The sequence below is a fragment of the Eumetopias jubatus genome, unplaced genomic scaffold (genome assembly GCF_037043125.1).
Source record: "Eumetopias jubatus isolate StellerSeaLion01/CBP00866 unplaced genomic scaffold, mEumJub1_p1.0 scaffold_14, whole genome shotgun sequence".
Lineage (NCBI taxonomy): Eukaryota > Metazoa > Chordata > Mammalia > Carnivora > Otariidae > Eumetopias > Eumetopias jubatus.
In genome coordinates this window covers 732951-754777 of record NW_028274820.1, presented here as the reverse complement: position 1 = coordinate 754777, position 21827 = coordinate 732951, and the positions used below count along the sequence as shown (strand labels likewise).

Genomic DNA, 21827 nt, shown 5'->3' with positions numbered 1-21827 from the left:
CCGGCCCAGCTTGGGAGGTGGTGGGGTGAGGGCGCCGGTGGGCGGGGGCCACGGGATCGGGGACATTCCTGCAACGTCTGGTAGCGTCTGGTCCTGGTCTCCACCCCCTTCCTTGTGCAGTCTGCTCCAGCGGCAGCCGCTCCTCAGGCCGGTTCTCTGGGGGCACCGTGCACTCACGGCTCGCGGGGGGGTGTCTGACCGCCGGCAGCTCACGGGGGGGCCCATCTTGTCCCTCTGGACGTCCCTCTGACAGCAGCTCCGGCCCCACTTCTGACCCGAGTCACTTGGTCGAACTAAAGGGTTGCTCGCCCGGATGTGCTGCCACTTTTCTGGTCTCCGCACCTGGCGTGTCTTCATTCCTTCCGCAGCTTTGCAGTGTTCTTTTTCTAGTTCCTTCGGGTGGACAGAGGCATCAAGAGCTCTGGATCGCAGACATTCGTGGTTATCCAACGTCCCTGTGACACTGCCCCTCTGAAGGCTGGGCGGGCTGTGTTTCATCTCAAGGTGGCTAATTTCACTCGAGATTCCTTCTTGGACCCCTTGCCTGTCGAGTGGCTTAATTTAACCACGTATTCGTTACTGTTGTTCCACGTAATGTGACACATTGTTGCAGCGAAACCCGTTAGTAACACCCAGCTTCCTTCCCTGTGGTCAGGGAAGGTGACTGGCACCATCTGCATGGTTTTCATTTCTGTGCACGGGTCTTGTGGCCCCCAGCAGGTGCAGAGGCACGTGTTCTGCGGGCGGGTGGTGGCACATAGCAGAGAACATGACAGATGAGGCATAAGGTGGCAGCCCGAGAAGCCACCACTCCCCTTGAAGATCCGACTGTCACCGGTGCCCCCCTTCCCCAAACGCACCCCTGTGCCGCCCGTGCGTAAGTGCTGTGGGCAGTGAGTCCACGCCCGCGCCTTCCTCCTGAGCTGCAGCAGACGTGGGAGTCCCAGGAAATCCGAATTTGGTGCCGAGCTTTACTAGGATGGCATGGTCTTGTGGTAACTCCTGCACCTTGCTCTTTCACCCTGCGTTATTTGAGGGGCGCCGATGGCGCTGTCGGGGCTGTGGTCCCTGTCCCACTGCTATATCATGTCTCGGCCTGGGTCCACGCTCCCGTGGGTGGACTTTTGAGCAGCTTGCACCCTTTGGCTCATCTCCAGATTTCTCCGTTCTGCTCAGCAGCACCCAGGACGATGTCCAGGGAGACCACAGCATGCATGGCACCCCCGCTCGGCCTCCCCCTCCCCTCCAACCGCAGCCAGGCTATGGATGACGGACGGAGCTCTGGACAGGCCCCACTCGTCCCTGGGCCTCCCTGTCCCCCCAGGCACTGGGAGCGCGCTTCTGTCCCCTCAGCCAGAAACAGGCTGCAGAGACACTAAGGCCCACGTCTGGGTCCTAAGAGGTCAGTGGGTAAAGCCACCCAGGCCTGCTCGCACTGGACAACCCCCCCACCCCTGCCCAGCTTCTGGCACCCCACGGGCACTCCCCTTTCTCCACCACAGGGCTCCTCAGGCTCTCCCGCTGGGCCAGGAAGAAAAGCCCACCCAGGCAGCCGGGGCACAGCTGGAGGGGGGCCCTGCAGGCCCGGGAGCCCAGGGCCACCATCCCCGGGCCTCCTGGAACTGCTGTCTGGCGTCGGCCGGGCCTTCAGCCCTGGCCCCTCCCGAGGCCCCTGGCTTGACAGCTGGCTCCCTGCCCCAGGCACACCCACGCGAGGTGACAGGGTGGCACATGTGTCTCCTGGCCCTGGTGACACTTCACAGAATAGTTCTCCCGCCGAAGCCAACTTGGAAAATTCCAGGGACGGGGAAATTTACCGTGAGGCGGGAATAGCCGGGTCTTGGCTGGGAAGAGGGCCCCGCCCGTGTGGGGAAGACGGGCTGGGCGCGAAGGAGGGACTCAGCAGGCCCGCGTGAGGGAGTCCTTTAATCGAGACGGGCAGACAGGGGACATGACGCGGAGGCTCCTCCTCCCCCACCTGGCTTGGCCCCAGGGTGGGCACGGGAGACGCAGTTGTAAAAAACACGGCGGCACTGGTTCTTCACTTTCACGGAAAAGGGGACCTCGGAGGAGCTGCCTGCTGCAGGATGCGCACACAGAGCGGAGTTGCAGCGCCCACCCCCCGCCGTCTGTACCCAGGAGGGGCCAGGAGCCCGCGGCGTCCCTGGCAGCGCAGGAGGGACTGGCCATCCACACCTCCTAGTGTTCCTACGCTATGTACATCATTGTGCTTTAGAGCTCCCCACCCTGCAGCCTTAGCCTGAAGCCGCGGGTGGGAAGAGGGGTCCCGCTCCCACCGCGAGCTCAGACTCCGGACAGAGCAGCCCGGCTCCTCGCCAGTGAGCCAAGGGGTTGTTGAAACAGAAGGGTCAACGCTGGACAAGATGCAGGCTGGTGGGAGCAGGCAGGGCTGGAGGGACCAGAAGCGAGGCACGAAGTTGGGGTAGCAGGGGCGTGTGGATGGGGCAAAGCTGGGCCGGGGGGGATGGGGCTGAGCATCTCATCAAACACCATTCTGCAGCAGAGTGGGGGTCAGGGGGTCCACGCGCAGCCCCCTCCCCCCCAGCGCAGCTGCCTCCAGTGCTGGGGGGCGGGGGGGCCGGGGCAGACGCAGGGGGGGAGGGGCGGGGCACGGTGACATCTGCGGGCGTGTCCCCGCCGGCTGGGTGGGGTCTACAGGATCAGTTGTTCTCGAAGAGAGAGAGCAGGTCGTCATTGTTGTTTGTGGGGAGGTCAGGTGGGCCCAGGTAGGACAGCAGTTCCTCGGGGTTGGTCAGCTCTGGGAGCAGCTGGGGACAAAGCAAAGCCATCAGCAGCTCTGGCCTCGGACCCACCACACCCCTGCATGGGACCCTGACCCTCAGCCTGCACGGGGCCTCTCCCTGCCGAAGGCTCTCTTTGACCACGAATCACTCCACTCAAGTTGTCCAAGGCCAGCCCGGGACACGCGGTGCCGGCACGCCCGGGGCAGCACGGGGGCCCCGGTGCAAGCAGGGCAAACGCCGGTGGGGTGTCCAGTGTCCGCGACTCGCTGCTTTTGAGCTGCTCTAACTTTTCTCATGATGAACTTCAGGGAGTTTGGTTTATCTGAGTCGACGAAGGTTACCTGCGTCTTACACGCTGAGTTTGGCTCACACAGCAAGGTGAGTCAGACAGGTCAGCCCACACCCCGAGCCGGTGTGGTCAGCTCCAAGCCCAGTCTTCTCGAGTGCTCGGCATAGGCCCCCAGAGCCAACCCCGAGGCTACGGCAGGTACCCGGCACTCATCACGAGAGCCGATGCTATCTGCCCCGCTCTCCTGGCTCTGGAAGTCACTGGGGCGTCAGCGTCCTCCCTTCTATGAAGCGTGTGGACCCTGGAGACGATGCACACGCCGTCCCCAGCCCCAGCTCCCACGTGCTCCCCAGCTTGGGGCCCGTACTCACGTCCAGGGCCGGTTCCGGGGCCTCCCCCGCCCCAGACATGGGGGGCCCCATCACGCCTGTGGCTGCGCTGAAGGCCAGCTCGCCGATGGGGCCCGAGCTCACTGGGCCCAGGGGCTGCCGGGATGCTGGGGGAGGGTTTGGATGGTGCAGCTGGGGCCCCGGGGGCCCCCCAAGGCTGGGGGCGTGCAGCCCCTGTGGCCCGGGGTTGTGGGCCGGGTCCAGGTGACCCGCTGGTGCCATCTGAGGAAGGAGAGAAGAACCAGGTCAAATGGACCTGGGCCTCCCTCCCAGGGAGCCGGCCCCCCACTCTCCGTCGGCACTGACCTGGCCTGGGAGGCAGGGGGCAGCCTTCTCTGGCGTCAGGAGGCTGCTGGGAAGGTCGGACTGGTAGGAGCTGGGGGGCGGCCCCGCGGTGAACTCAGGAAGGGCCGGGGTGCTGGGCGTGGTAGGCGGGAAGGAGTCAGGGAAGGTCCCGGGTCCCAGGAAGCTGGAACCTGAGAGCAGAGCCAGTGCTGGGTGAGGCCTGGGGGCTGGCGCTTGGCAGAATGGCCTGGGGCGGGGGGGCTCCCAGTGCTCTCTGGCACGCAGCGCCGGACCTTACAGAGAAGGGCATCTCTTTTCATCATGGCCAGGGGAACGGGCCTCGCGACATTGCTCTGGAACCTGCCTCACCCGAACACACCCGCAGGTGGGGTCAGAGACGGCCAGGCCCCAGAAGCGTGCTGACCCCAGCGCCGGGGAGGGTGGGCCCAGCTACTGCCCGCCCCACGGCCGCATCCCCAAGCAGGCCCCCCCCAGGTACAGGACCCACGCGGTGACACTTCACTGGTCTGAAGAGAACGGACAGTTTGCTCATGGCCATCCCCGTCTCGGGGCCAGGCCCGCTGTACTCACCCTGGCCGGGGTAGTCGCCAGGGGCCGGGGCCGAGGGGGGCTGCAGGGGGGCGAAGGGGGCAGCCCCGGGGCCCAGGGCCGCGATCATCTCCATGACGCTGGGCATGAGCACGTGTGCAGGGCTCACGGTGCGGCAGCGTTTCAGCACGGGCCCGTCGGGCTCCTCCTTGACGTGCACGTCGGGCTTCACGGGCACCGGCTTCCAGCTGCACGTGGGGTCGATGGTGATCTCCTCGTAATCGGAGCTGCGCAGGGACACCAGGGACACACGGGCTGCTCTCCAGCCGTCCTGCCGCCTCTCCCAGCCCTGGGGCCGCCCAGCACGCTCCCCTGGCCGTGCGGGGTGGCTGGGGGTTCCGGCTGCGGCAGAGCAGGGCGCGTGCCCCGGCTGTTCCGGGGCTGCCAGCGGCCGCCCGCAGTCTGGGGTGACAGGAAGACACTTACTTCTGAATGTAAATGAGGATTCCCAGCATGTACTGATCCACCTCCAGCCCCTCCAGCAACGCCGTCTTGCTGTTGAAAACCAAGGGGACGGGGCTTGGAGGCCTGTCACCTCTCTGTTCTGTCACTGAGCCCGAGGCCAACCCGTGGGAAGTGACCGGTCATGAAGGAGACTGTGTGAGGTGACCCCATGACGCCTCTGCCCTGGGCTGCACATCCTCGTCTGTGCTGTGACCTCCTGAACCTGACTTGGGGTTTTCTTGGTGCTATGGGCCGGGGGGGGGGGGGGCGGTCTGACAAGGGCCCCCCCCCCCCCGCACTGTGCCCCGGGCCCCTGTGAGGACCGTCTCGGGGATACTCACTTGCACACGGGGCACCTCCAGGTCCCCCGCTCACAGTTGAGCTGTAGGTAGGACTCCAGGTCGAAGCACTGTGGGGAGCATGGGAGATGGCTTCTCACATGGGGGCCAGGGGCGACCTGGCCGCACCCCGCGATCAGGCTGCGTGCTTTGGGCTGATCTGCTCGCGTGCTGAGAAGCCACGTGGGCCAGGCTTCCCCAGGGGCGCCCCTTCTAACAGATGCACCCTGGGGACAGCCCACACGGTCCCCACTGGGACCGGGATGCCACGTGGTCAAAGACTGGGCATCTGTGCTGGTGAGGCCCACCTCTAGGACACGGTGTCTGAGCAGACACCGCGGCAGAGCCGCGAGAACCGCACGTAAGACCAAAACCCGTCTGCGCACGGGATCTCTGAGGGGCTGCTCCTGGGGCGGGGGGGCCGCAACCGCAGCCTCATTGCCTTTCGAGGTGAGAGCCCGAGACTGAAGGGGAGTGGTAACTGTCCTCGGAGATGGGGAGGGCGTGGGGGTGCCTGGTCACCAACGACACAGAGCAGCCGCCAGAAGTCCTGGCACAGCTCCACGGGGACCACCCACCTGGATGTGGCGGCAGTCGTGGCCGCGGGCGGGGAGCTGGATCCTGCGGAAGGTGATGGGGCACTTGAGGGACACCTTGATGGCCGTCTGCTCCACTCCGTCCTCGCCATTGGGCCCAGGCGTGCCAGGGATGGTGCCACTGCTGAAGTTTCGCTTGACTGGTGCCGACAAGGGAGAGGACTGGGCTGAGGGGCCGCTGCCGGTGCCACAGCTCCGAGGCAGCGCGTGGGGCTCGCCGCTGTGCCCCAACCCTCCTGGCCCGGGGTCCCCGTCGCAGAGGAGACAGCCTCACGGGCCGTGGGGCCGTGCTGGGTGGCGGCTGGGGCCACTCACTCTTGGTGATGCAGTGCTCGGCGGGCAGGAGGCGCTTCTTGAGAAGACCCTGCAGCACCGAGCGGACGGCCGGCCGGTGCACGAGCTGCAGCACGAAGAGGTGGGACTGCGGCGGGAGGAGCCGGTCAGGGGCTGCGGCCCGGGGGCCCGTCCTGCGCTGGAGCAGCCCGCCGCCAGCGCCGCAGGCCGGCCCACGCCCACCCGGGGAGCCCGGCGGCATCCGAGGGCCCCCTGCCCGTGTCCCGCCCACGGCATCCCCGGGGCCCCAGCGGCTGCCGGGAAGGCTTCGGGGACAGGCAGCCTGTGGGGCTCCCGAGCCTCCTCGCGGGAAGACGGGCTCAGCTGCTTCCCAGCACTGGGCCCCCTCGCGAGCGCCCTGTCTAGGGAAGCGGAGAGGCTGCTGGAAACGGTGGGGCCAGGAGACCAGATCGGAAGGGAAAGGATGGGCCGTGGCGGGGGCGGGGGGCACTCACACAGCAGCAGGCTGTGACCGTGATCTGGATGGTGTTGCGGCCCGGCTGACACACATGCTTCAGGTACAGGGGCTTGTGGGACGTCTTGTTGTCGCCGCGCTCGATGGTCAGCGGGGTGGCGTTGACGCTGACCTGCACCGAGGCTGGCCAGTTGGTGTTCATCTGCCGGTCCTCGTGGTGGTAACACTTGAACTGGAGCTCCAGGTCAGGCCTGCGTGGGGCAGGCGGGCAGGCGGGCGCTGAGCCCGGGCCGGCGGGGGCGGGGGCGGGGTGGCACACGCCGGGCCGGACGTCTGCTCACCTCAGCATCAGGGTCTTGTAGACGGAGTCGCGGAGCTGGAAGGCGTGGTTGCTCACGGCCAGGTTGTGCTGCAGGCGGAAGGGCTCCAGGACCACCCCATCGCGCACAGGGAAGGTCAGCCGCAGCTCGTCACAGGGGCCGCTGCCTGGGAGCGGGCCGCGCTGCTGTGAGCCGGCAGCTGGTACGGAGGACATGGGGCTGGATGGCCCGCGGCGCAGCCCCCCCCACCCCCCCACCACATCACAGGGATGCAGGCCGCGGAGCACGGCCCCTCCTCCCCTATCTCCCCTGGGGCCCCTGGGGCCCCTAGGACCCCGGGCCCGGCCGTCACCTCCAACGGGAACAGGATCTTGGTGTCCCGCTGTTCCGTCCTGCCTCAGTCACCTGGCCAGGGTCCCCTAAATTATGACTGGAGAACATGCCCCCGACCCAGAAAGAGGGTGCCGCTGGTGCTTTCAGAAGGGGTGGGAGGCTGAGGAGGTGTGAACGGACCACCTGCCATCATCCCAGAGCTTGAGCCAGGTTTTTGGGACCCCAGCTTCTGCTGTGGCAGACTCCTCCAGAGCAGGGGGCTCCTAACCAGGAGTGGACCTCAGGGGACTCATAAACCCCCTGAAATGATACACAAAGTTCTTAGCGCATGCGTATTTTTCTAGAGAGAAGATCCACACCTTGGAAGATCCACCAATGGGTATGTGAGTAGAAGACGAAGGTGTGGGCTCCCCAACCCCCATGTTCCCTGCAGGACTCTAAAGACCTGGGGCCCCAGCCCAACATCCTGAGAGCAGATGACACTCACCGGGGGGTGACGGGTGCACGGAGCTCACGCTGGGCTTGAGGTCGGGCAGGAAGGGGGACTTGACCTCCTGGCTGGTGGACATGTAGGGGACGCTGCTGCCGGGGGTCATGGGCGGCGTGGGGCTCCCCGGCAGTGGGGAGCTGGGGTAGCCAGGGATGGAACGGGTGGGCTGTGGGGTCGAGCAAACAGTCAAGGCAGAATGGTGGGGGGTGGGGTTTGTTCTTGGAGCACCCGGGACCGGTCAGGACAGAATCGGGCAGGGGGCAGCCCCGGGGGGGGGGGGGGGAGGAGGTCTGGCTGGCCACCCACACTTCCTCCTGCTCGGGCACCCTCTCTCCACATGCCCGCCCCGGGAGCCCCCTGCCCGTCTGCCCGTACCCCACTCAGGCCAGGCTGGCTGTAGCTGATGCTCCCCCCGCTGAAGCTGGCACCCTGCCCGTTGAACTGCTCTGCAGGCTGCAGGAGAAAAAACTGCGTGTGCCCAGGGCCCCCGCCTGCCCCCCTGCCCGGCCCCTGCGCTTGACCCAAGGAGGGGGCTGGGGGCAGGGCGCCCATGGCACACACGGGCACTGGCCTCTAGTCTCTTTTTTGGATGATTTCTACATTTTGCAAATAATCGACAGGGAGCCTGCAGTGCTTTCATAATTTACAAAATTACTACTCCAGGAAAAGAGATGACACCCTTCCGCCCCCTGTTTAGAAGGGGTTATGGGAGAGCCAGAGAAAGGCTGAAAAAACACACCTCCTCCCCGCCATGCCCCTGACAGGCCTGTCCCCAGCAGGCAGAGGGAATATGGTCACCCTGCCCTAAAGGACATTTGAGTGGCTTGGGTGTCTACCCTCCCCCACCCCGCCCTCCCCGCTCCCTACAGCCAATTTCCAAGCAGACACACAAGTCTCACAGAGGGTCCTTTCAGAACCGGAACCCTGCACCGGTCAGGATCCCTGCGGAGCTCCAGGCTGCCTGGTCACCCTCCGTGCACCCGGGCCCACCACCTAGTCAGCCCGGGCGAGGCCTGTGTGTCTGGAGGCAGCCAGCACGGGACCCAGCAGGGGCTGCGGCAGGCCGGAGGGGCCAACCCTACCTTGTAGTGCAGTCCTGCAGGGCCAGAGGGAGGCAGGGCCTGGCCCATGCCCTGCTGCAAGGGCAGCCGGTGCCCGGGGTAGGAGGAGGGAGCAGGAGGCTGCCCGGTGCCAGGCGCGTACTGGGTGGCGCTAGGCCCATACTGGCTTCCCGGCAGGTACTGCTGCCCGGGGTAAACCTGGAGAGAGAGGCACAGTCAGGGCAACGGGTGTCGGGGAGGCCAGGTCCCAGGGAGGGTGCGGCGCCCACCCCGTCAGGCACAACCGGTTCTCACACGGACACCTGAGCTCGCCGCAGCTCTGGATGCAGCTCAGGATGAGGGAGGCCCGGACACTCACCTCGCTGGAGTAGGCTCTCTTGACCCCCTGTCGGGGCAGTGGCTGGGCCTGGGGGGGCCCAGGGTACCCGTGCTGGGGCAGGCGCTGCCCTGCATACAGGGGTGCCATGCCCGCTGCCCGGGTGGGGTTCATGCTCATGGGGCTCATGCCAGAGGGGCCCAGCAGCCCTCCCGCGCCGGCAGGGCTCATGCTGCTGGGGACGCTGGGCCCCCGGGGACCTCCGTGCTGCAGGAACTGGCTGCTAAAAGCTTGCCCGGCCCCCATCTAGGGAGAGAAGACAGAAGCCATTCAGGCCACCCCCCCTACCCTGTGGGTGCCACCCAGGGACCCCCCTCAGCGCCTCGCCCCCCCCCACCTCATCTCACTACACGCCCGTCCCCAGACCCCGACCCCAGCTGCCCAGCTGGTCCCTGCCTTCCAGACCAGCACACGTGCGCGGCACAGGAGGAGCGGCCGGGCCTCACCGCTCCGTACTGGCTCAGCTCCTGGCTCTGCTTCTCCTGGAGGGCGGCCACGGTGGCCGTGGCGGTGGCCGTGGCGGTGGCCGCAGCAGCAGCCACCGCGGCCGCCGCCGCCGCCTGAGTGAAATCGGTGGAGGGTCGTGTGGCGTGTGAGGGCAGACCCAGGCCCCCGGGCCCCCCCGGGCCGCCCGCATACCTGCGAGAGACACACAGGGCCAGGCTCAGAAGTGCCTACCTGCCTGTCACCGGGGGGGGGAGGGGCACATGGCACTTACTGGGGCCCCGCTCGTGTCTACACGCTCCCGTGGGAGCCCACAGGAGGAACAGAGATGCAACATTCAACAGACTGGTCCGCACAGGCCTAGGCACCTGCCAAGCCGGAAGCATTGCCCCTGGAGGGCTCCCAGCAGCCCTGCCTGGGGGGGGAGGGGCTCCTGCTTACCCAGTAGTAAAGCCGGGGCCCCCGGGGTAGCCCCCGCGGCCATACACCCCTTGCTGCACGAAGCCCTTGCTGGCAGCACCCTCTCCAAATGCCTGCTGTCCGAGGCACTGCGGGGAATTCAGGGCAGAGCCGCTGCCGGCCATGCCAGGCATCACGGAACTGCCGGGGGGGCTTCCTGCAGGGCCCATGGGGTTCCCCAAAACCTATGGGAAGCAAGAACCGCCAGTGAGCACCATCCAAACACTTACTTCATGCAGTCGCTCCAAGGAGAGGCCTGGGGTGGGGGGTGGGGGGGCAGAGGCAAGGGGAGAAGAGGAAGCGAGCAGGTGTGGGGCGCAGGGCGGGGGCGGCGTGGAGGCCAGAAGACTCCATTTCTCTCTGAGGTCCAGGGGGACCCTGGCAGCTCTCAGGGGTGGGCCCAGGTGTGGGCTCACCTGGCTCTGGGCCGCGTTGCCGACGCCCCACACGGTCGTGACCACCGACAGCGATCCTGCGGGCTGAGTGGCACTCTGTTGCCAAGGCACCGCCTCGTAAGCAAATGGACCATCACTGCGAGCAGAGAGGTGGGTGGGGAGGCCCAGGTCAGGAGACCCCTGCCCAGAAGGCTGAGCACTAGGAAGAGAGGTCCCGCTCTGCCACCCCACCCGCACCCACGCAGCCTGAAGAGGGAGGGCGGCAGGAGCCCCACTCACCCGTGTGGCGCAGGGGGCAGGGCGGGTTTCACGGGGTGCATGGGGTTCATTGGCTTCGGAGCAGCCTAAAGGCCAGGTCTGTGGGTGGCAGGAAGTAGCCCTCACTGCTGGTGGTGTGGGACTCAGCTGCTCTGGCTGTGCGGACAGGAAGGAGGCGATCAGTGGAGAAGCAGCTGAGGGCTGTCAGAGTGCTGTGGGGGGGGCCCTGAGCACCAGGTCCCCCTTGCTCTGTGCCGACTGATGGAGGGCAGGGTGACACTGGTGTCTGAGGGCCACCTCGCCCCGGACTGCTCACCCCGGCAAACTTCTGTCCTCCTCACCCCCAAACCCCAGCCTGGAAGCCAGCATTAACCCTTTCTGGCCAGGCCCTGCCACTCAGAGCCCCTGGAACGGCTCTGGGAGCAGGCTTTCTGAACCCAAATAGCTTCCATGCTCCCACTCCTGCACGAAGGCCTGGATATCTGTAAATGGTAGGCAGCACCCAGGACCTGACTGCCCGAATTCCCCAAGAAAGCCCCAGGGTGGAGGGAGCCCAGGAGGAGGGTGGAGAAGAGCAACCGGCGGGCACCGAAGCTTGCCGGCTGCAGAGGGGGCGCTGGTCACCAGGGGTGAGAAAGCTCAGCTGCCCTCCGCCCTGGCCGGGGGGAGGGGAGGGCAGGCCGCCTGCTGCAGCAAGTCCGCCGAGAGCTGCTCTGGGCAAGGGGGGCCACCTGGGACTGATGTGGGCACAGGGCCAGGCGGGCAGCCCTGACCCCCACACAGTTCCCCAAAGGGGAGGGATGCAGACACAGAGCCATGGGCAGAGGGTTGGCAGGTGCCCGTGGACATGGCAAAGGGCCAATGGGAACACAGTAGCAGGACTGGTGAATGCTCGCGGGACCCATGTGCCCATGCCGTGGGGCTTCTCCTACCCCGTGAGGCTCGCGCTCTCCCATTTACTGTCTCAGGAAAACCAGCGAGGGGAGGCCAGGCCACTCATGTCTCAGACACCCCGAAAAGCAAGCCCGAGCCCTTGCTGGCACCGCTGGGGCCACCTTCCACACCTGCTTCTGCCTGGCCTAACCGCAGATGCATGCTGGTGATGGCTCTCAGCGGGTGCCGTGGAGGTCCTGGATGGGGAGGCTGCACCCCGCCCTCTGGGCGTTGAGGTTCTGTCCTGGAGCACCACTGCCTTTTTGGGGCTGCGAGGCCACCCACACACACACACCCACACCCACACCCACACACACACACGTCACCTGGGACAAGCTAAGCTCTGGTGGTTCAGATCTGCCACCTCAGCACTCATGGGGCATCCCTCTGGCCCAGGAGCAAAAAAGTGGCTCCAGCACCCACCTAACCCCGAGACTCACATTCCTCAGTGCCGCCCAGGCGCCTCAAGATGCTCATGTCCTCTGCAATGCAGTCCTGGAGGAGAGTGGGGGGTGGGTCCCTCCGCGGGGACCCAGAGCAGGGAAGGGGTATAATGGGCACTGCGATCCACAGCCCCCCACCACAGAGCACTGAGGTAAGTGGGTTCCGCAGCTGCGGCCGGGCTGGGGCTGGGGCTGGGCAGGAGGGGGAGGGAGAGACAGTCAGCCTTGCCCACCCACAGCTGGCTCTGCTTCCCTTCCCCCCCCGAACAGGTCCCGCTCAGGAAACAGGGGCCAGTGGGTCCAGAAGGCTCTGGGCCCCTGGAATCTGGGCAGAGGCAGGCGTGGGAGCCAGGACTGCACAGCCAGGGAAGGGAAGGCTGCTGTCCCTGTGTCCCTCCTGTCCAACTCCAGGGTGGGGATAGGAGAGGGGGTACGGACGGACAGACCTGACAACAGGCCGGGCCAGTGGAACAGACCAGGGAGCCAGCTGATCTCTGACAAAGGTACAAAAAGCACGCACTGAAGGAAACCTGGCATTTCAACAGGAGGTGCCAGAGTCACTGAACTCCCGCAAAAAAAAAACCAAAACAAACTAATCTTCACATCTTGTACAGAAATTAACTCAAAACGTGCCACAGATTCAAACGTACAGCACAAAGCTATAAACCCTCTGGAGACCCCTGGGAGCAAATCTTCGGGATCTAGAGCCAAGAGTCCTTACACAATATACCGAGAGCACAGTCCTTAAAAGGGAAAACAGAACTCTGTGGAAGGCTCGGCGACAGGATGAAGCTACAGTCCGGGAGCTGCGTTTGTAAGCCACTGTCCCTGACAAAGGACTAGTATCTAGAATATATAAAGAATTCTCAAAACTCAAAAGAAAAAAAACATCCCGCCCAGAAACTGGGCAGGAGACAGACATTTCACCGACGAGGTGGTAGGGATGGCAGGTCAGCGCGTGGAGAGGGGTCCAACATCACGGCCATCAGGCAAGGGCGGAGTGAGGCCGCACCCCCCTCGGCGCCCAATGCCAAGCCAGCGAGAACCTGGATCTCATCCCCACTGCGGCTGGGAAGGGAACAGGGAGCAGCTACCACGCGACCCAGCGGAGGCACTCCTGAACATCCATCTCCGAGAAATGTAAACGTCCGTTCACATAAGAATCTCTGTGTGTGTGTCTCCAGCAGCCTTCCCGGGCACGGCTCAAGGCCAGCCCCACGGCTGGGGACCAAACCCACCGGAGGGGCACCCACAGCCCTGGGGGCACGAGGAGGCAGTAGCCTGCAGGAATCTTGGGGGACCATGCTGCGTGGGAAATGCCAGTCCCCAGAGGTTCCGCACGGTAGGATTCCTTTTATGTAACACTCCTGAAATGACAGAATCCCAGAAATGGAGAGCAGAGTGTGGCTGCCAGGTGGGCAGGAGGGAGTCAGGTGCAAACAGAAGACAGGGAAGGCAGTGTCTGTATCTTGACTGTCGTCACCGCGCCTCCTGCTGTGACGTGTCTTAGAGCTTTGTAAGATGTCACCACTAGGGAAGCCGGGTAAAGGACACAAGGGGTATTTCCTACGGGTGACGTGAATCTATAATTCCCTCAAAATTAAAGTTTAGTGGGGAAAAAAAAAAAAAAACCACCACCGCCGGCTGGCCCTCTCCACAGAGATGCCCGTGGCAACCCTTCCCTACCCCCAAGCTGCTTGGGTTGAGTTGGCCAGGCCCGCTCTGGTCCCAGAAGCAAAGGCTGGAGTCCCCGGGCCAGAGGTGCTTCCCCAGCTCGGGCTCCAGTACATCAGACTCACCTGGAGGGCTGGAGCCGGAAGAGTTTGTGGGTGAGGATGCTGCTGGTACAGGGACCCCAGGTTGAGAGCTGGGATGCGGGGGTGGGGCAGGGCCTCTGTGGAGGCTACTGGTCTGGGGCCCCGGGCAGACTCCTACATCACATGGTTGGGGGAATTCCACCCCCAAGACTTCTCTGCTGTGGACGAGACCACAGACGTTTCCAGTTCCCCCTGAGCCGACGGCTTGCGCGCGCGTGCGTGTGTGCGTGTGTGTGTGTGTGTGAGACTTCCTGCCAAACTACGTCTGGTCTCCTCCCTGAGAAGACCCACACTCTCCAAGTTGGGGACCCCATGACCCTCTGCTCCCGACAAAGGGAGAGGGGAGCTCTGAGTGCAGACCCTCCTCCCACTTCCTGGCCTGGAAGGCAGAGCTGGGGAAGCCCGGGGGTGGGGTGGGGTGGGGGTGGTGGTGGTGGTGGTGGTGGTGGTGGTGGTGGTGGTGGTGGTGGTGGTGTGTCTGTGTGTGTGTGTGTGCGCGCGCGCACGCGCATGTGTGCGTGCAAGGAGGCCTGAGCAGGCCCCTGGCGGCTTTTGCTGGCCAGAGGCTCTCCTGTGCACAGCTCCAGCAGGAAGCCAGGACCCCTGGGCAGCACCGCCCTGGCATGCGGTTAGCCTAGAAGGCCCCACAGCTTTCTGCGGGTCAGGTCCCATCTTCCTCCAAAACACTCGCTACTCAGACCCCTCTCCCCCAGGGGCTCAGAGCAGCTGCACCCAGTCTCCCACAGGCCAACCAAAGGCAGACGTTAATGTGGGTCACCCCTCTTCCACCTCCACTCCGTCCCTGCTGCCTGGTCACCCAGGAGCAGCACACCCCATGACAAGCCACCTGATCTCAGGAGGACAGGCCTACTCCACGGTCCCAGAGCAGGGAGCCCGTGGTTCCAGGGAGTGTCTCCAACCAAAGGGACACGGGAGTCCACCAGACTCAGAGAAGGTATAAATGATGGCTCCAGGGAGGCAGGACGACACAAGGCGGGGACTCATACGCTCAGGTGACTGCAAGTCCTGCAGCTCTCCTTGTGAGGCCACAACACCGACCAGCATTAAGTGCTGGTGCTCATCCAAAACCCCCGGGGAATGAGCATTTACCCACAGCCCAGACTCAGGACGCTTCAGGGAACAGCTAAAGCATTTCACTGCTCTAAGCCTCAGTTTACAATGTGTACAATGGGTACACGGTGACCATCCTGGGATTGAGGAAAGGCGGGGGGGCACACGCCCGCCTTTATGCTCTCAGCCCTGACCCCTGTAGCGGAGGCAGCTACCAGCGGACACTTCAGGGGGAGGCCTGGCTGCCTGTCCTTCATTACCTTCCTCCCCCCTGACTTCTACTCCCAGCCTCTGTAACCAGCCCCTGGGCATGACAAGTCCTCGGGGCCAGTACCCACGGGGTGAAGCTAAGACGCCCTCTGGGATCCTGTTACCCCTCTCAAGCCTCTTCAACAGAAGCCCTCTGGCTCTAGCACGCCAGGATTTGGTGGGTGAGTCTGTGTTCACCCACTCTGCACCCACCACCGTCCTACAGATCAAGTCACATGTTCTGTGTATGTCCCTGTGAAATCTTCTCAGATCACACAACCGACTTACAGACGGGGCCACGGATGTTGGCAACTCTCAGGAAGAGAGCAGGGCAGGGGTGGGAGCAGGCTGGGGGGGAGCAGGGCAGGAGGGAAGCAAGTGGGGGGGTGAGGGGGAGCATGGCAGGGAGAGAGCAAGTCAGGGGGCGGGAAGGGGGAGCAGGGCAGTGGGGAGACGGCACCAGGGCAGGGAGGGAGCAGCTCATGAGGGGGAGAAGGGAGGATGGTTGGGAACAGCTTAGAAGGAGAAAGAGGAGGATGAAGGGAGCAGGGGACCCTCCCGCCTGAGCTTCAGTACGTCCGGCTGGGCAAAGGGTGTCCCCACGGAAACCAAGGCCAGAGGCTGAAAGGTCAGCCAGCGTCGCCGCCCCCGGGGCAGACCCGCGCGGGTCCCACATCGCCTTGCCGGTGGGCGGGCACGGCCCAGAGCCAGCCCGGAAGGCGAGCCCGCCGGCCAGAACGCGGCGTGGAGGCGTCGGAGCCAGGTGGGGCGAGGGCCCCGGGTCATCCTCCCCGCTCAGGAGGTCGCCGGGGCCGCGCACACCCCTCGGGCGCTCGGCGGGATTCCGGCCGGCCCGAACAAAGGCTCAGGTGAGGGTCGTCCTGCGCGCGCGGGGCCGGTGGGCCCAAGAGCGCGACGCACACGCGGCAGGTGCGGCAGGTGGGCGTCAGGGCCGCCTCCAACCCGGCCCGAGCCCGGCGGAGGAGCCGCAGCGCCGGGCCCCGGGCGCCGCACCTGCCTGCCGCGCGCACCTGCCGCACCTGCCGCCCCCGCCGCCCGCACCTGCCCACCCGGCCCGCTCACCTCCGCCTGGCCCGGCCCGGCCCCTCGCCGCCGCGGTCACCGGCCCGCGCCGCTCCATGCGCTCAGCCCGCTCTGCGCGTCGCCCGCCGCCCCGGGGCCGCCGCCGCCGCCGCCCGCGCCATCGCGCCACCGCCCGCTCGGAGGGCACAATGGAGCCGCCGCGCCGCTCATGCATATGCATGACGCCGCGCGCCGGCCCCGCCCCCAGGCCAGAGCAGTAGAGCCCCGAGCCAGAGCCGTGCTCGCGCGGGGCGGCCGCGGGCCTGCGCGGGCCGGGGCGGCAGGTCGCGCCGGAGGCGCGCGGGCGGGCAGCGCGGGCGGCGAGAGACCACCACCGGCGCCCTCTGCCCCCTCCACACCTTTCCGAACGCCGCGTCTGCAGAGCCCCCTGCGCTTCCTGCTTGCTTGCCGCCGGGGCGGGGTCTGATGGAAGGGCGGGGCCTAATGGAGCGGCGGGGGCGGGCGGCGGCGGCGGGGCCTGTCAGAGGAGGAGGTCGGAGCCTGGCGGAGCGGGCCTGGCCGGGGGCGGGGCCTAAGGCAGGGCGGGGTCTGTGGGGGGAGTCGGCCGGAGGGGCGGGGCCTGTCTAAGGGCGGAGCCTCCAGTAGGGGCCGGCCGGAGGGGCGGGATCTGTCAGAGGGAGGCGGGCCGGAGGGACGGGGCCTGACCAAGGGCAGGGCTTTCTGGAGGGTCCGGTCGGGGGCGGGGCCTGGTCGAGGGGCGGTCCGAGGGGCGGGCCCTCTCGGGGGGGCGGGGCCCGGAGGGAAAGCCCCGCGGCCCGCCCCCGCTGCTCCAGTCTCAGGGTCGCGGCTGAGCTCTAGGGATGAAGCGCGTTCTCGGATCAGCCGGCTCCTTCCCAGTGCTAGTCTCACCGTTTAAGTTCTCCGCTTTTTCCTACCCTCGGTTTAGGGAGACCGTGTTCTCCCCGTCACCCACAATTAATTTTTTTTACTGTGGTAAAATACGCATGTACTGTAAGCATAGCAGTTAAGTGTGTTTACCGCATTCATAGCGCCACGCAGCCGTCAGCACCCCTGTCGTCTTGCGAACCCGCAGCTCTGCCCCCAGCAAACCCTCCCCCCAGGGCTGCGCCTCCGCTCTGTGTCTTCGGCTCATGTCCGTGGAGTCACGCAGTGTTTGTCCTTTTGTGACTGGCCCATGTCCTCAAGGTTCGTGCACGTGCAGCGGGGGCCAGGCCTTCCCTCCTTTTCAAGGCTGATGCTACTCTGTCCTATGGATGGACCACGTTTGATGTCTCCACTCATCCTTTGGGGGGTGCGCCAGGGTTTTTAACATTGTGGGCATTTCTTCCCTCGAGGCTGTCTGTACCCTGTGCTCTGTTGCTTCTGAGAACCATCAGTTCACTGAACATGGTGAGAGCCTGTTGTGTGCTAGGCTCTGGTCTGGGCTCTGAGCCCTGGTCTGTGCCTCAGCCCCAGCAGAGGCACAGAAAGAAGCAGGACTCACCAAGTCGCAGTGTGTCTTTGGGGACAGGGTTAGGAAGACAAAGAAAGCAAGGCCAGAGGATGGGGAGTGTGCAGCTCGGGGGAAGGTTCTATGGAGAGCTGGCCTGCATGAAGGGGGGAGGCGGGCACGCAGGGACCCTGACCCTCTTCTGCCTCCAGGAGGCGGGAATTGGCTGCAGCAGAGTCTTGGGCCTGGGACTGGCAGGCGGATCTGTCCTCTCCCCGGTGCGACCACTGCCCAGGGACCCTCCAAGATGCCATTTGGTGCCCACCCCCTTCTACCCAGTGTTTTCATCTTTGACCATATGGATTGTTAGAAAAGTCTTCCCTATTTACTGGGAAAATATGCCTTCCCCAAACCTTTCTTCTAGGACTGCATGAAATGGGAATCCCCTCTTTGGTATCTGACGGCTCTTCAAGCATTAGAAGGAACTTCCCATCCCCTTGAATCTCCTTGTGGAGGACACATGAGCCCACTCCCTTAAGTGTTAACAGCCACGTGAGTGCGGGGGCCCCATTCCAACGGGCCGTTCTCCAGGTGTACGACAGCTAGACAAAATCCTTTTTAAAATGTGACACCAGGGGCGCCTGGGTGGCTTAGTCGGTAAAGCGTCTGCCTTTGGCTCAGGTCATTATCCCAGGGTCTTGGGATCAAGCCCCACATCAGGCTCCTTGCTCAGCGGGGAGCCTGCTTCCCCCTCTCCTCCCCACTCATGCTCTCTCTCGCTCTCTCGCTCTCTCTCTCTCTCAAATAAATAAAATCTTAAAAAAAAAAAGTGACACCAGAGAGGACACGATACTCTGAAAGTGGCCAAAACCTGCACTTGGTTGTTACCTCGGACCCTCAGTTATTATGAATGGCTGCTAAGCACACATAGTTTTGTCGCTTCTTGATTTGCAAGACTAGCTTTTTTAAAAAATATTTTATTTATTTATTTGAGAGAGAGAGAGAGAGCATTGAGAGGGGGGAGGTTCAGAGGGAGAAGCAGACTCCCTGCTGAGCAGGGAGCCCGATGCGGGACTCGATCCCGGGACTCCAGGATCATGACCTGAGCTGAAGACAGTCGCTTAACCAACTGAGCCACCCAGGCGCCCCTGCAAGACTCGCTTTTTTTTTTTTTTAAAGATTTTATTTATTTATTGGACAGAGAGAGACAGCGAGAGCAGGAACACAAGCAGGGGGAGTGGGAGAGGGAGAAGCAGGCTCCCCGCTGAGCAGGGAGCCCGATGTGGGACTCGATCCCAGGACCCTGGGATCGTGACCTGAGCCGAAGGCAGTCGCTTAACGACTGAGCCACCCAGGCGCCCGCAAGACTAGCTTTAAAAGAAAACGCTACCACTTCTTTGCATACAAGTGTTCTTCCGACTGTAGAAGATGCAGAGGAACTTTCATAATCAATGGGAACCTTTCATCATCCAAATGTTCAGTGTTAATCCCTGTTAATTTTTTGGTCTGTTTTCTCCCAGATGGTTCTCTGCATATTTTTGCAGTTTGGAGAGTATAGCATATACGTGACTTTGCACCCTTATTCCTTCACTCTATCCACATAAACGTTTCCCTTCTTATAACTGATCCTCCTAAAATAAATGTGAAGATTTACATGCAAGGACATTTGCTGTGGCCTTCCCTGGGATACTGAAAAACTAGACTCAAGCTGTATTTGTTCCTTCAAAACTTTTGTTGAGCTTCTGCTATTTGCCAGGTGTTGTTCCCTGTGGAAAGCATGGCAGCCAGCAAAACAGAAGAAAAACCCTGCCGGCACAGAGCTTCCACCAGTAAGCTCGTAGTTCAACTCTCGTGGGTAACAGTTACGTCAAATACCTCCGCAGGCTGGAATTCACGCAGTACCCAAATCACGTTTTGGGAGGTATTTAATGGTATGAGAAGACATTCACGATTTGCTAAGTGAAAAACAGGATACAAAGTTGTATGATGCCAACATAGTTTCTTTTTTTTTTTTTTAAGATTTTATTTGTTTATTTGAGAGAGGAATCGTGAGAGACAGATCATGAGCAGGGGGAGTGGCAGAGGGAGAAGCAGGCTCCCCGCTGAGCAGGGAGCCCGATGTGGGACTTGATCCCAGGACCCTGGGGTCATGACCTGAGCGGAAGGCAGACGCTTCACCGACTGAGCCCCCAAAGCACCCAGCCAACATAGTTTCTAAAAACAAAACAAATAACAACAACGACATTTATGGAGCATAAGCTCTTCCTCCAGGCCCCTGATTCCTCAGGAGTGGAGGAAAGTACCTTTGCAGTGAAGATGTCGGTCAGACACCACCTTAACCAAAGGACCAAGTCAGCCTCACCCAGCGTGGGAGCGGCTGACATCTGTGCCCTTGGTGAGCTGGTCCGAGAAAGGACACAGAGACCCCCACCCCCCACCCCCGGGTGAGGTGACAACCAGAATGTTTCACCTGGATCTAATCATGACAAATCCACACAGGGGTCAGCCTCCAGAGCTGGCCTGGACTCAGAAACCTCCAGAAGACCGGCCTGGGGGAATGGTCAGAGGAGACCCGAGAGCAGGGCGCGCGGCGGGATCCTGGGTGGGGCTGGTGACCCTGCGCCCGGGCAGGTTGGCTGCAGGCTGAAGGTGCTGTGCTAGCGTGGCCCGGGGGTGGGTGCCCGAGGGTGACGCCGGGGGGACTTGGGAGGGTGCCCTGGTTCCCGGGAGGCCTTCCAGGAGCAGGGCGCACGGGGGGGCAGCGCCTGGGGCGGGCAGCTAGGGCTCCCACCGTTAAACCGAGTCCGCAAAGCGTGGGGCTGGAAATAAAGGCTCAGAGTCTTTTCAAAGGTATGAAGAAACGACAGGAAGGAAATGCATTATCTGTAAATTCGGTAAAAAAGATTTAAAATTCTCTAAGACACTCTTGATGACTACCTTCTTTACAGGTGTATTATGATTTACGTCGTAGGCAATAGGGACCCCAACGATCGGGGCAGGGTGGGCCGGGCACAGGGGCTTTCGCGGGTCTGCGAGGCTGTGCCGAGCGGCCATGCCGGGAGCCCCTGTCAGACTCGGGGTGACGGGGAGCTGCTGCGGGGCACGGTGGCGCTCGAGGGCCATGTCTCCCAGGGACGCTGACGCAGGGAGAGGGGACCAAGCTTCGTTTCAAGGGTCTACTTGGCCCCTGGTGAGGTGGGGCTGGCTGGGCCTGGGTGGCTAGTCCGGTGCCTCCACAAGAGGGTCATGGCAATGATGGGGGGCAGCAGGTTAGGGATCGGCTCCCTGCGCAAAGTGCTGTCTTCCTTGCTGTAGGGACCCTGGCCCCTTCAGAGATGGTCCTGAGAAAACCTGCCCAGGCCCCACGCAGGCCTCCTGGGCCCCACCCCCCTAGAGACCCCCACCCCCACCCCAGGCCTCTCGGGCCCCACCCCACCCGGGCCCCACCCTAGGCCTCATCCCCAGGCCCCACCCAGGCTTAGCAAATTGTACTAGTTTTTCTTTTTCTTTTTTAAAGATTTTATTTATTTATTTGAGAGAGACAGAGAGACAGAGAGAGCACGAGCGGAGAGGAGGAGCCCCCTGGGTGCCCCTGTGTTAATTTTTGAATAAAGAGCGTAAATGATGGGTCCAACTTCATTCTTTTTCTTATTGATAGCAGTTGCCCCAGCACCATTCATTGAAAACACTATTCATTCCCCATTGAATGATCTTGAAGCCCGCGCTGAAAATCACTTGAGCATCAAGTGAAGGTTTATTTCTGGACTCTTGGCCCTATTCCACTGGCCTCTACGTCTGTCCTCATGCCGGCACTCGCTGACTTCATTGTTGCCGCACTGTAGAAGGTTCTGAAATGGGGAACTGTGAGTCCTCCACCTTCTTTTCCTTCTTCAAGGTTGGTTTGGATATGCCGGGTCTCTTGAAGTTCTGTATGAATTTTAGAATCAACTTACCAGTTTTTACAGAAAAATGTGGGATTTTGATAGGGATTATGTTGAACCTGCAGATAATTTTTGAGAGTGATGCCATCTTCACGATATTAAGCCTTTTTTTAAAAAAGATTTATTTATTTGAGAGAGAGAGAATGAGAGACAGAGAGCACGAGAGGGAAGAGGGTCAGAGGGAGAAGCAGACTCCCCGCTGAGCAGGGAGCCCGATGTGGGACTCGATCCCGATGTGGGACTCGATCCCGGGACTCCAGGATCATGACCTGAGCCAAAG

The 21827-nt window shown here is 63.0% G+C and overlaps 1 protein-coding gene across 9 annotated transcripts; it reads right to left on the bottom strand.

The window, feature by feature from the left end:
• Window positions 1–1908: 1908 nt before the first annotated feature.
• ZMIZ2 (zinc finger MIZ-type containing 2) lies at window positions 1909–16639 on the bottom strand. 9 transcript variants are annotated; one of them, XM_088018318.1, is made up of 19 exons: window positions 16196–16320; window positions 10621–10755; window positions 10363–10477; window positions 9929–10131; window positions 9490–9682; window positions 9026–9289; window positions 8689–8865; window positions 7982–8059; window positions 7604–7772; window positions 6805–6982; window positions 6504–6714; window positions 6031–6136; window positions 5698–5855; window positions 5123–5190; window positions 4764–4832; window positions 4320–4564; window positions 3750–3919; window positions 3426–3665; window positions 1909–2789 (listed from the first exon to the last, which is right to left on the bottom strand). In XM_088018318.1, exons 2-19 carry the CDS (start codon window positions 10668–10670, stop codon window positions 2682–2684), a joined length of 2802 nt encoding a protein of 933 aa, XP_087874444.1. In that variant the 5' UTR covers window positions 10671–10755; window positions 16196–16320; the 3' UTR covers window positions 1909–2681. The 9 variants fall into 9 exon arrangements, with proteins under 9 accessions (XP_087874444.1, XP_087874446.1, XP_087874442.1 ...); XM_088018320.1 differs by having other exon boundaries at window positions 6805–6949; window positions 16196–16319; XM_088018316.1 differs by lacking the exons at window positions 1909–2789; window positions 16196–16320 and adding exons at window positions 11973–12027; window positions 16555–16570 and having other exon boundaries at window positions 2798–3665.
• Window positions 16640–21827: the final 5188 nt, after the last annotated feature.